Source organism: Eurytemora carolleeae, unplaced genomic scaffold, assembly GCF_000591075.1.
Source record: "Eurytemora carolleeae unplaced genomic scaffold, Eaff_2.0 scaffold1952, whole genome shotgun sequence".
NCBI lineage: Eukaryota > Metazoa > Arthropoda > Copepoda > Calanoida > Temoridae > Eurytemora > Eurytemora carolleeae.
The window spans coordinates 9659-22941 of NW_019397838.1; the positions used below are offsets into that span (position 1 = coordinate 9659).

Genomic DNA, 13283 nt, shown 5'->3' on the forward strand with positions numbered 1-13283 from the left:
TTTTATAAAGATTCCGTTCAAAACTTAGTTTTATTTTTTCTCTCGAATTTTTTGCATTATAAAGGCATGTGTACTTAAATCAAACCGTTACCAAAGTCAGTTTCTAATTTATTGATTCTCACCGTGTTACCGTGCTTAATCAATAACATAATAAATACTTGGGAAAGAAAGTTTCCTTCCTTGGCCATCATTACCCCCCCCCCCCCTCCCATGTCTGTCGAGAGGGGGAAGGCAAGGCACACCATTATTTTGTCCGGACCACAAATGACGTCACAATTTGCCATTATTTCTTCCAACCACACCCTTTTGCGTCCAGGCGTTGCTTCTGTGTTTTTAGATGTATATTTTAATGTCAGCTATAAAACTTTCTTCAAATTTCGGCAAAGTCATGTAATACAGTATGCTTCGATTTTGTTTGAAAAATCAAACGATATTTAAGCCCAAGTTAACATAAAACAGTAAATACCTATTTTTCGTCAGAACCACACACTTTTCTATTATTTTCTTATTTTACTCCTAAATGATATATCGCTTGAATTTTTAGAATCTACAAGTAAAAAATAACATATTTTTGGTATGGAGCATAGCAAGTGGTTTTGATTTGCTCGCGGTATTAGGAACTAAGATATCCATGAATTGTTTTATGCCTATTGTACCTCGATAAGATGTTCTTCTAAAAAAAAACAGGAAAAAATATTTTTATCCATTATATACCACATGACGTGGCTAAAAAATAGGATAAAATAAAAGTATATTTCAAAACAAAAAGAATGTAAACAATGCCAGACGAAAAAAAGGTAGAATATAATCAATGCCGGACGAAAAAAGGGTGTGGTCGGACGAAATAATGGTGAATTGTGACGTAATTTGAGGTCAGACGAAGGAAAGGTGTGGTTTGCCTTCCCTCCCTCGTCTGACTTTATAATTGTATTATAACTTTCTGCGCTGGACCAATAGGGAGACAGGGGTTCTTTCAACAAATGATAAAAAAACGTTTGTAAAGTTTAGCCAATAACTGATATGCGATATTTTAACTGAAAAAATGCATTTTTTTCACTAATGGTTTTGAAAACTTAAATCCTCTGTATTATTTATTTTAAATGCATTGTTAAAACTGGGAAAAGACATAAAATTAAATTAAATCAGGAAAAATAGTTTTCTTTTTGCAAAATCCAGTTATGTACTAAACATGTTTGTGCAAAAAATGATAAAATATGATAGATGTATGCAAATAATTGACCTCCCCCTCCCAGCAGGAATAGGGTTAAATTTGTTAACACCAACCGGCCTTTTTAACCGTCCTGCATTCTACCCTATGCATTAAAAAAATTGCAAAAAATTCTTTAAAATATTATTCACGTTGGGCGTGGTATTTTGTAAATAACTTTAAAAACGGCTGCCATTGAACATTAAAACTCTTCACTTTTTAAACTTCATAGTTGTGAAAAACAAATTTGGCAAAAAAAAAAATATTTTATGGTAGGGTGGAGTCATTCAAACGGCGGGTCGGGTATCACACTACCCTATCTCAACTCTAAGGGCAAAATCATAGGGGAGACCAAAAAGCCCAACAGGGATCATGGTTAAAAGTCAAAATATTTCTATGAGAAAGTGTTCCCAACCCTGCAATGCTAGCAATGAACCCCTTTTCCTAAACATTGCTCCCCCTTTAAATTATCTGTTCCCACTGAGCCACCCTGTTTTCCCTTTTCCCAACCCTGGAAACTTAATTTAATTAAATAATACTCAGTTTAACTCTCCCTCTGGGTCAAACATCTTCAATAGAGAAATTGATCTTAAATAAAACCCTGATAATAAGATTAAAGTCTAATGGAAGAATTTGAGAAATTATCATAAAATGGACAAACTGTCTTTTGATCAGACAAGAATATAAATGTAAGATTAATATAATAAGCCTCTAGGGTTATCTCCCCAGTACGCCCCTGGGCATGTCTAGGGGGTACACAGGGTTCTCAGCCCCCCACTACGCCACTGGGCATATCTAGGGGGTACACAGGGTTCATAGCCCCACCCCCCACTACGCCACTGACTGGCCAGATCTATAAAATCAAAAGACGCACATCAACCAACAGATTCAACTGTTCAATTAATTGTAAAATTTCACCATTGCGTAACCTAACCATACAGAGTGTCCCAGTAAACATGGGAATTCAGTGACGAATTCGATATCGTGTTTGTTATGAAATAGCATTGAAATACCTAATTTCAAAAGTCATAATGTTATTATGACTGTTAGAGTTTATTTTATGAAAACGGTAAAAGACTGAAAGATGTGTCTATAATGTATCCGCAAGATGAACAGTGAAGATCGGACAAGTTTACTCTGTTTATATACTGTAATTTTCTTGTTTTACTAAGTACAATTCCGTATACAGTCAAATCATTAACAAAAAATTGTAAACATAGCAGACTAAAACCTTATTATTGGATTGATTGGGACACCCTGTAGATAAAGATACAGGGAAGATATGGAACATGACGAACAATATTTTAATCTTCTGAGGTTAAAAACAGATTTTTTTATCGTAAAACTGCGGAAAGGACACCAAAAAAACAAGTCTCGTTTTAGAATAATCTATTTGTTTAATCTCTGCAAGAAAAATGATTTAATAACTAAAAAAGAAAAAAAAACTTTCTATTAGGCTAAATGTTTAGTGTGTATTGTGTACTGCTGCACCGGAAAAAATTATTAAATGTTTATCCATATAATTTATCCTTGATATCTATGAATTTGCATGCAAGCAAAATACTGTCTGGATCAACATTTATTTACAGCTTTATAATATAAATATTTATATATTTATATATATATATATATATATAATAAATCGCGGATTTTATAAATAAAATTTGTGTATTTTTAAAATATATATATATATATATAGTATATATTTTAAATATTATAATTCCTAACTTTATAAATACATTCATAAAGTAAATTATGTACCACCTATTCATTAAGTGTCACGCAACTTAAACTTATCTATCCATATACTTTGCTTGTCTGTTTGTTTGTATCCAATAAACCTCAAAACGGCTGAACCGATCGGGCCCAAATGTTTTGTGGAACCTCGCGTGACTACAGGGAAGATTTATGGATGATCAAAAAAAATAGCCTCCTACAAAATTCGATTTTAGAAACTAAAAAAATTCATGAATTTTATTTATAAAATCCGCGATTTATTTTTGTTTTGTTTTATAATGTATACAAAGAGAAAATGTATACAAATGTAATAGAAGAAGGGCGCAAAGTGTCCTAAAAGCATAGTTTTCTAAAACATTATAATTTCTAAAAGATATTTATAAATTAACTTTGTCACGTTATTTAACCTTTCCCACTGGACCCTTCAGTTCCTACTAACAGCTAGCTAGTCAATAATACAGAAAATATTGAGTAAAATTCGGAAATGGATCACTATACATAAAAATGTTCGGAGTAATTTAAATGAAAAGTCGTCGAAATCCTCCAAATTAAATAATAAACCATATTCCGAAATTTACGTTCCTTGGAACAAGTTTTGTAGGTAGATGGTGTTGGACAAAAATTGGACATTGTTTAAGGATGCAAAGGGCACGGTTTTATGCATCTTCAGGGCTAATTATTCTTCACAAAATTCAAACCACAATATGAATTACACATTGTAAATAAAATAATTTTTCCGAGGCAACAAATTTTGAAAAATATTTTCCTTCCGTCCTGCAGGGTCATGGGTCTCTTTAAAAAAGCTTGGTCAATACAAATTCATAGATTAAAATATAAAAGATATAAAATTTCTATATTATATACATAAATTCCAACGATGAACTGGAGCGAGGTAAAATCATCCAAGCATATAATCTACAGCAATTAGAAAATGACCACAATCAAGATGTATAATCGTAAAACAGGTTTACATAAAGGGACTGTTATTGTAATTATAAGTGACCATCTATTCAAAGAGAGCCATGAACGATTCACATCGTTAACCTTTGAACCTTTATCTGATCAATGATGTGGAAGATAACGTCGATTTTCTAGCTTGAAAAGTGTTTAATTCTGATAGTTTCTCTTCTGTTTTTGAAGCAACAAATGTGCAAGTTTTGAAATTAACCCACCACTGAAAATAATCAGTTTTCCAAAACAACAACATGTATATTAGATAAAAGTTTAAGGGTACTGCGGTGAACTAGCCATGCCTTGCTCTATTCACGCCAATTACTTTGTGAAACCACGGAAAAGTTATTGGTGACACTTAAAAAAAGGGGTTTAGTCATGAAGCAAATACCTACTCCATAACCATTATAGTAAAGACGTATCTATCCAGGTCTACTCGTTACCAAGATCAACCAGGACTAATTCTCTGATTCTAAATGCCACACAAGCAATATCTCAACCAGGCTTAGCTCCCCGGTTCTAAATGACACACAGGCCAAATCTTAACCAGGCTTCATTCCCCAGTTCTAAAGGACACAAAGTCCAATGAAATTGCTATACAGGCAGGCTTCACTCCCCAGTTCTAAATGACACAGAGGCCAAATCTCAACCAGGCTACACTCCCCGGTACTAAAGGACATACAGTCCAATGAAATTGTTGCCAGGCAATTTCTCAACTTGTCTAATTCAACAAAAACCAAAAGCTATATTCTCAAGCTTACTATAGATTCAATGCTAAATCAACTCTAAAAAAGATATCTAGTTGTCAGTATTCAGCAAGAACACAGACTACTTCTAATACCGTAATCAAAAGCAGAGTCTCAATCAACTAACTTTATTCAATAGCTTAAGGTTACAAAGTTAACAGGAATTGACGTAATTCAATTCTTACGATTTTATTGATATCATATGTAGGGTGGGGTGGAGAGTGTCAGGGGCGTACGAGGGCTTTTATTTAGGGGGGGGGGGGCACAATCTGCGAGCGTAAGCGCGCAAAACAAAAATTTTGGTCCCCCCCTTGGCAACATTGTGCCCCCCCCCTTAAAAACCCCTTTTTTGAAAAATATTAATACTTTTTTAAAATTTTTTTTGCCCCCCCCCTTCCACCGGGACTTGTTTTGTTCACCATAAAAAGACTACATTTTTGGGTGCTACTAACCTTAGAGTCTAAAAATTATTCCTTTGCTTGAAAAACTAACTTTTTGACTTTATAAATTTATCACTTAACTCCATCACAGCTAACTAAATCAATAATCACAGCATCATTAAAAATTATATTTTTACTAATAAACGAAATTTCTTCTGAAATTTTTAGATAGAATTTACTCAATCTACATATTCACCAACTCTTTTAAGCTACAATTTTCTGGGATTTGCTTGCACAAACATTTCAATGATTTTTTTCAGTAGAGAGCTCAGACAGCCTTAAAAGCTATAAATAAGTGCAAGATCGTTAAGTCTGCTCTCCGTCATAGTACATCTTGTGTAATGAAGTATTCTCTTTAGAAGGCTAAAACTTTTCTCTCCTTGAATTAACAGTGAATTTAGACAAATCCTTAGTCTTTGTCAATGTCAGGTGTTACTATCTAAACGTAGTTTCCTTTTAATTTTTATTTTTGGAACTCCCAGGGGGGGGCAAGAGGACTACTACCCCCCCTAGGTACACCCCTGTGCCTGACCTGAGGAAGGGAAATGCAAGCAGATGTAATATTAAAAGAGCCTCCCCCGTGGGTGCCCCCCCTCAGCCTCTCAGGGGGGGTACGCGTAGAGGGGGGCGGGGGCCCCCCCCCTCGTACGCCCCTGGAGAGTGTGTGACACCAGTTCTTGTTAGAAAAACTGAAGTTAAGCACACTTGTCCACAGCACACTGGATTGGTGTCTAGACTGGTGTTCACGGGTTTGATTCCCGTACTTCATACAAACCTGTGGTTTGAAAAACATCTAAAGCCGACATCTGGTTGAGCAGTTATGACCACCTGACGGATGAAGGAGGACAGAGGGGCGGCTGTCAACAATTCTCACAGCAAAAAGGTCTGTTCTTTCTACTCAACAAGAAAGAAGCTTTAAGTGGATTGATCCAAGTGAATGATGATGAAGAGAGGAAAGGTGGCCTTTAGATATTCAACTGCTACTGTTCAGGATCTGTCAGAGCTGCTTCCTCTATTACTCTATCTCGTTCAGCTGCTCTCAGAGTCTCTGTTAACAAGCAGGGAGAGTCTATAGTTACCAGCTATAGGTACCTGGGGTATCCAATCCGGGCTTACAAATGATTGGGAGCAATGAGTGTGATGTTTCCTGTATGTATGGCACGAGGGGAGGAAGGCCAACCACATCAATCTCTAGTCCGAACCACATTCTCATCATTTTCTCGTCCGAACCACATCGAAATCCTCGTCCTTTCAATATTATTTTTTTTAAGTGTCTGATCCTTGAAAATAAATACATTTTTTAAAAATATGGCGACGTTAGGGCATAGATGAAATATCAAATTTTCCCAATTAAATTTTAGATTTGTGTAAAAATGAAAATGCTCCATAAACGATGTTCTACAAAAAAGCGTCTGTATCTAGGGCTATTTCTTTCACGGAAAATGCCGCAAAACATTCTCAAACTCGATGTAAACAACTTTTTGTAATATTTCAGCTGAATTTGGGTTAGAGATATGACTTACAATTTTTATATGATTAAATACTGTTTGAATTCATAGGGTTGTGACCAATTAATTGTAGCAAATGATTTGAATAATATAAATTGAACATTATTTTTTCTAGAATTTTAAGCATGCGGCAGGCAGTAGTGATCTCTTAGTGGGGACAACAAATCTACCTTAATTGTAAATAAATCAGAAATCAATGATTTTTTTGTATGGGTTGAAATGGAAAGATTAAAGACCATGTTCACGCGAATTCTTTGGTATAAACTTTAATTTGTGAAAGTTACCCATTTTGGAGGCAGAAGAGATTCAATTTTGAACCTAAATAATGTTTGACATCATTCTCGTGGATTTGAAGATTCCAACATCGCAAAATCCTTGGAAAACTCTATTCTAGTCATTTTTTATGCCCTAACGTCGCCATATTTAAAAAAAAATGTATTTATTTTCAAGGATCGCACACTTAAAAAAATAATATTAAAAGGACAAGGATTTCGATGTGGTTCGGACGAGAAAATGATGAGAATGTGGTTCGGACTAGAGATTGATGTGGTTGGCCTTCCTCCCCTCATGGCACCTGGGCCTGATTCCAGTGTATCAGAAGAAATCCTGCAATCTATAATTCTCAGGCCTAAGAAGCCCTTAGACAGCTGGAGTCTTATCAACTCTTTTCTCAGTATGAATGAAGCGTGGATGGATGAATGAGCTGCCAGATTACAACCTGGTAGATCAATATAAACCCATACAACACCAAACTGTTGCAATAGACAAATTCCGAGAATTGATTATAACAACCTTATCATGTCCTGGGGACAACAAAATGTCCTTAAAAAAAGATATCACATGATTAAGACCATCTTATTATGTATTTATTGCACAGTTAAAGTTTAAGGTACATACTTAAAGGATTATAGAGAATAGATATAACACAGTTAATCTACCTCTGCCCATATTTTATAGCGTAATTTAAGTATGTCGCATGATTTGAGCTAATCATGTTCAGTTTCAATGTATAATCTCATTACCCCTTTTAAGTTTAAAACATTAAATCATTTATGACGTACAACGTACTGCAAGTTTACAGAATATCATGTTTACACGTTTTTGCTACAGTCATTATCATCATTTGGAATAAAAAATAGTATCTTCAGTTATTCAAAATTTCATGTCACAAATCAAACTTGGTGAAGAGAAATTTGTGAATTAGAGAGGGAGAAGAAAAGGAGGAAATCTGACATTTTTTTAGGGTAAAATTAGCTCAGGGGCCCCCAGGTTATCTAAAGAATAAGATCTAAATAGTTATGTTGATAATCAACTCTTGTATTTGTTTTAAGATACCTTCTTAAAATCATAAACATATTCTCTTTAATCATGATTTTTAATTCAACAAAGATATATTGTGATTTAGCAGAAACCTGATCCTACAATTTTATTGTTTAAACTTTAAATATTCTTCAACTCTGCAATAATTAAAATATATAAATAAAAAATAACACGTCAGATAAATCATAAAATAATTCATGAATTTATTAAGAACTGTCGAAAAACTTGATTAAATTCTCAAAATTAAAATAATAATTAAACTAAAATTAAACTTTTTACATGTGGTTTTAACCCCACAACAAATTTTCAATTTGAATTATTTTTTAACAATTTTCTTAATTACATGCTTGTAAGCTGGGCAGTGCACAGTGCAATCCAACAAACATGATTTAAAAAAACATGATTTAAAAAAAAACATGATTTAAAGAAACATGATTTAAAAAAACATGATTTAAAAGCATAAATATATAATGAAAAAAACAAGAACAAGTACACTGCCAAAAGGGACTGTATAGCGTATTTTCAATTGACCCTCCAGGCAGAGATGGCAATAACCTATTCACAACGGTACCCTTGAAATGAAATGAAATGGTGAAATGTAACAACCAACATGTGCAGTGCCTATCTTTAAAAAGTAAAAATAGAAAATTTCCAAATATTGGAGCTAATTTCAATCCGACCAAAAAAAATTATTCGGGCCTTTGTTACACCAAAGAAATTTTCTGTGACAACCATAGGTTTCTCTCACTAAACTCTAAACCATCTAATATTTTAAATTTCAAATTCATTCCATCATAGAGCACAGTAAAGTAACTAGAATTGCTAGAGGGGGGCAAGGGCGGCTTATGATATTTTCCAGAGGGGGGGGGGGGAAATATTTGAAATGTTTTATCCCTCCCTGGCAATAAATTCCTCCCGTTTTTTACAGAGAATTTGGTCAATTTTAAGGCAAAATCATAACCCCCCCCCCCCTACATAAGCCGCATCTGAAATACTATTTAATGGGAATGTGAAGGATTGAATTTAAAGTTCCCTGACTCCAGGATCCAGATTCTATCCTGCCAAGGTTTGTTGTGCTCCAGTAGGCTGGTCAGTAGTCCCAGCATAGATTTAGATACTGGAGAACTAAATCCTAGGTTCCTAGTTATAATACAACCTATATTTTTGATTTGTTTGTTTGTGTCCAATATGAGTTAAAACGGCTAAACTGATTGGGGCCAACATTTGTTGTGGTAACTCATCTAAGCCAAGGGTCAGTTTATTTACTAAAAAATCCGCGAAACATCAGCTTTTAGATAAAAGTTCACTAAAACTACATTCAAGAATCATCCAAGAATTATTTTTTGTTTGACAATAGAAAGCTCTCTGATCTCGATAACAATAATTAAAATTGATCTTACCCTGAATGGAAACTCATCAAATGTGAAATGAATTTTTTGGCAAGACTTTTTCTTCGATGAGACTTTCTAAAAAAATTTATATCTTAAACTTCTGAGGGTTTATATTTTAAATTTTTGTTATAACTAGTTTATTAGCTTTTCTCCTGAGATTTTTATTCGAAAGTTTTATTCTGATTTACATTGAACGGACGGGGGAGGGGAGGGGGGTTGCATTATAATTACATTGATAAATATACTATATTTGTAAATATAACAATACCTGATGTAAACAGCATCAATAATATTCATCTTGTTCCGGATGAACAAATTAGATCCGGAAATATTTCCTGAATATATTTTAACCAACTTTGACTTGTGAGAATTATAGATTACTACTAGCTGAGTGCCCGGCGTTGCCCATGGAATAAATTATTTTTTTAGAATAAAAAAAAATTTCTTAGTTTTTTGTTACCCCCGGTGTACCCATGGCCGGGTTCCCTAAAAAATGTCAGCCAATTTGGTTCAGCCGTCTGGCTAGCTAACAATATATATAAATATATATTATAACTACATATATGAGCGAAGAGCTTTATAATATGATAATTCATATTCATATTCATATTTTTATTCAACTATAAAGCATGAGATATTACAAATAAGCAATCACAATTTACTATGCAGTTTGGACCCGCCTAACCAGGGTTGGTTGTTTTTACTTTAACTCAGTTGTATTTTCTTGACTAATAGGTTTACACTTCAAAACGCAACATATTTTTTCTTCAGGTTTGTTTTATGTTTAAATCAAAATTACAACTCTTCTTCAGTTACTCAGTATTTAAAAAAAACATAAAAAACTAATTGTTAATTTGCTTTGCATTGAGAAAACAAGCAGTGGCATAAATATATATCAGTATTTAATGCATAATCTACATATATATAGGACAAATAAACAGTGTGTGCTGATTATACAATCGGAAGCTATAAAATCAAAAATTCAAGAATTTAAAAACTTTTTATAAAATTTTTTGACAATGGGTTGCAAAGATGAAAGGATTAGAAAATCAGGGGTTGTGTCATAGACTCAACTTCTTTAAGAATTCAAATCTGCATACCTAAAATGTCTTTTTGAAAGATTAAAAATTAATTATTTTTGTTAGAAATGATAAAATATTGTTGTCGAATTTGGATGATTGTGTAACCTATATTTAATCTGTAATTTACTCACCTTTAAGTTTAACTAAAGCAAATCCAACAATAACCCCACCAGAACCACACAACCAAACCTAAATATTAGATACAGGGTGTCCCACGAAACATGATAGTAGCAAGACGACTTGAAGGTTTTCTTTGATCTTTTTAAACTTTGCATACTTTTTTTCGTAAATCTAATTCTAAAAGTATTATTCTTGAGTTAATAAGCACAAAGTAACCATAGTTCTGTCATTTAAAAAATGTTGTCTGCCTTTCTTGTGCTTTAAATATCACCGAAGATCGGCAGAATTTAGTTTAGATTTCAACAATTTTGGTTTTATTTCAACAATTTTGTAATTTCATAAATCGCATCCTGAACGAAATGCTTTATATATATCTCCGGTAATATTGAAAAGCCTAAAAAAGGCAGACCACAATTTGGAAATGCCATGACTATGACTAACAAAATTGTGTGTTTATTGTTTCAAGAACCAAAACTGTAAAGGTATGTTGAAGAAAGGTCATGCCGAAAATAATTTTAAATATAGAAGACGACATTTGAGTAAATTTTCTACTGTCAAGTTTGTCGACAGATAAATAAGTTGGGGTTTGTCGACAGATAAATAAGTTGGGGTTTGTCGACAGATAAATAAGTTGGGGTTTGTCGGCAGATAAATAATTTGGGGTTTGTCGACAGATAAATAAGTTGGGGTTTGTCGACAGATGTACCGGATCAGATAATTTCAACTACAGAAGCGGAGAATAAATCATTATTATAATTTTAAATATTATTCACACACAGAGAAAAGTACATTCGTGTAGCTTAAATTTGTTTAAAAAATTTTGAATTTTACAAAATTATAAAAACGGGATTATCAAAAAATTGTACCAAGTATCTTTTAAAACCCTTAGTAAAATGTGATTCCTCAATTTAAAATGTTTTTTTACGATGCATATTTATTATTTTCCTACCTGGTCCTGAGGATATGGAAGATTAAATTCAGATTCTAAATTGTCCTGATCAGGACCTTCTTCAAGTGAATACACTGCGTTATTCAGAACTGCAGCCTGGAACCTTTAAATCTCTATATACATATGTATGTCTGTCTGTTTTTTTGTAACACAAATAAATGTCATAAGGGTAGAAGAGATGAGCCCACATTTACATAGTTTTACCTCACTTGACCCCAGGGAAGGTTCATAGTTGGCCAGAATAAAAAATATTGCAATCAAAAACATTTGAAAAAAACACACGATTTTTTCTTGTTTTTTAATGTAAAATATAAAAATTGGCGACTTGAGAACAACATTCCATAGGAAAAATCTACTAGATACAATTGCATCAATCGCTCTAAAAGACTAGCAATAATTAATTCAATACAATTCTGTTAACACATAAATTATCTTCTGAATAATAATTCATACCTTTTAAAGTTAGTGTTTGCCACGCTCCAACCATCTTCCTCTGTCTGAAAAGTTTTTAAAATATATCAGTATTTCTTTCAATATTCATTAAACTTTTCTTTTACCGTTAGTAAACTTTGAACTTCTAGTATATCTTGTGTAGAGTTATAATCAAGAAACTGGAAGTCTTGTCCCTCAAACTCCGCTTCTTGGGAGTTATAAAGTGTTTTTGGAACGATCAAATAAGGGCACTGAAAATCGCATTAATTCAGGAAAATAATTTCAAAATAAGAATAAACAGTATTTTTTACCTTTTTACACTTTCTGCAATGAAGTCCAAACAGCCAACTTTGGTCTTCCTAATAAAAATACCATGACTCCAAGGTTTTCATATAAAATAGTATTTACTTGAAGTTGGAACCTCTTTTTGTAAAAAATATGTCATGAAAAATTAACATTTTTTTTATTTCAATACAGAGTATATAACGTGTGTAATTTGAGCATCAAATATTTAGGATTAAAATAGGAAATTGTCATTTTAATACTAATTTTTGTTTTTGAAAAAATGAAAAAAATTGTTCTATAGCTTACATCGTTTTTCATTATATCACTAGGGCGAGGAACCAGTTCAACTTTTCCTAGGAAGAAAGAAGAATAGTACTTAAAGCTACTAAGAAATCATGGTAAAAAACTTTCTGCAGATCTTTACAATAATGTCAGTATTTTTTACGAAATTCTTATAAATTTAATAAAATAATAACAGTATAAAAACATAAATTTAAAGAATATTACAATGCTATATCGAGGTATTGATGATTATATTTTTAAAAAAATGAGTTTTAAACTCGATTATAGCTATACCCATTTTAGAACCACAACATTCTGTCGAACAAGTTTCTTCCACCATTTTAAATCTTATATTTGTTAAGATTCTCCCAGTATTCTAGAATTCTTAAGGGGGCCGGGAGCTAAGTACCCATAGCTCTACACATGTTGTCCCATATAATAATGGATCGTTAAAATAGCTCAAATAGCGATTTTCGGACTAATAAGAAAATTTAAAAAGAATAATTACATGAATTATGAAACATTTAATGAATTTGTATAAAGTTAATGAAAAGATTTACATGCAGAAAATACTAAGGTTATCGATTGTTTTGTGTGTATTTTAGCGTTAAAGTTTGGAGATTTATAAGTATTGAGTATAAACTGTAGATTGTAGAAGTCATAGCAGACAAACGCCATCAGCTGTGTTTTGATTTGACAGCAGACGGAAAATTTTCAAAATAAAATTTCTTTGAAAGACGACATTTTCTCAACGTTTAAGAATTTATCTCGGCATTGCGTCAGTTCCAACACTACAAAACACTTCTGTGAATAATGTTAAGGGTGGGGCATAT

At 32.8% G+C, this 13283-nt stretch overlaps 1 protein-coding gene across 2 annotated transcripts; it reads right to left on the bottom strand.

Annotated features, from left to right (window-relative positions):
• Window positions 1–8422: 8422 nt before the first annotated feature.
• Window positions 8423–13121, bottom strand: LOC111716067 (protein FAM169B). 2 transcript variants are annotated; one of them, XM_023491477.1, is made up of 11 exons: window positions 12745–13121; window positions 12475–12521; window positions 12195–12242; window positions 12009–12134; window positions 11905–11948; window positions 11452–11554; window positions 10514–10571; window positions 9569–9635; window positions 9310–9375; window positions 8943–9049; window positions 8423–8672 (listed from the first exon to the last, which is right to left on the bottom strand). In XM_023491477.1, the coding sequence occupies exons 1-11, from the start codon at window positions 12788–12790 to the stop codon at window positions 8614–8616; spliced, it is 771 nt and encodes a 256-aa protein (XP_023347245.1). In that variant the 5' UTR covers window positions 12791–13121; the 3' UTR covers window positions 8423–8613. The 2 variants fall into 2 exon arrangements, with proteins under 2 accessions (XP_023347245.1, XP_023347246.1); XM_023491478.1 differs by lacking the exon at window positions 9310–9375.
• Between the last annotated feature and the right edge of the window lie 162 nt (window positions 13122–13283).

What these genes read in the sequence shown, in the direction of transcription:
- LOC111716067 (XM_023491477.1), bottom strand. Translation starts at nt 12,790, where the DNA reads ATGGTGGAAGAAACTTGTTCGACAGAATGTTGTGGTTCTAAAATGG. An exon ending in ATTGCAGAAAGTGTAAAAAG is followed by an intron (nt 12,135 to 12,194) that starts GTAAAAAATACT and finishes TGCGATTTTCAG; the next exon opens with TGCCCTTATTTGATCGTTCC. An exon ending in GCAAACACTAACTTTAAAAG is followed by an intron (nt 11,555 to 11,904) that starts GTATGAATTATT and finishes AGAGATTTAAAG; the next exon opens with GTTCCAGGCTGCAGTTCTGA.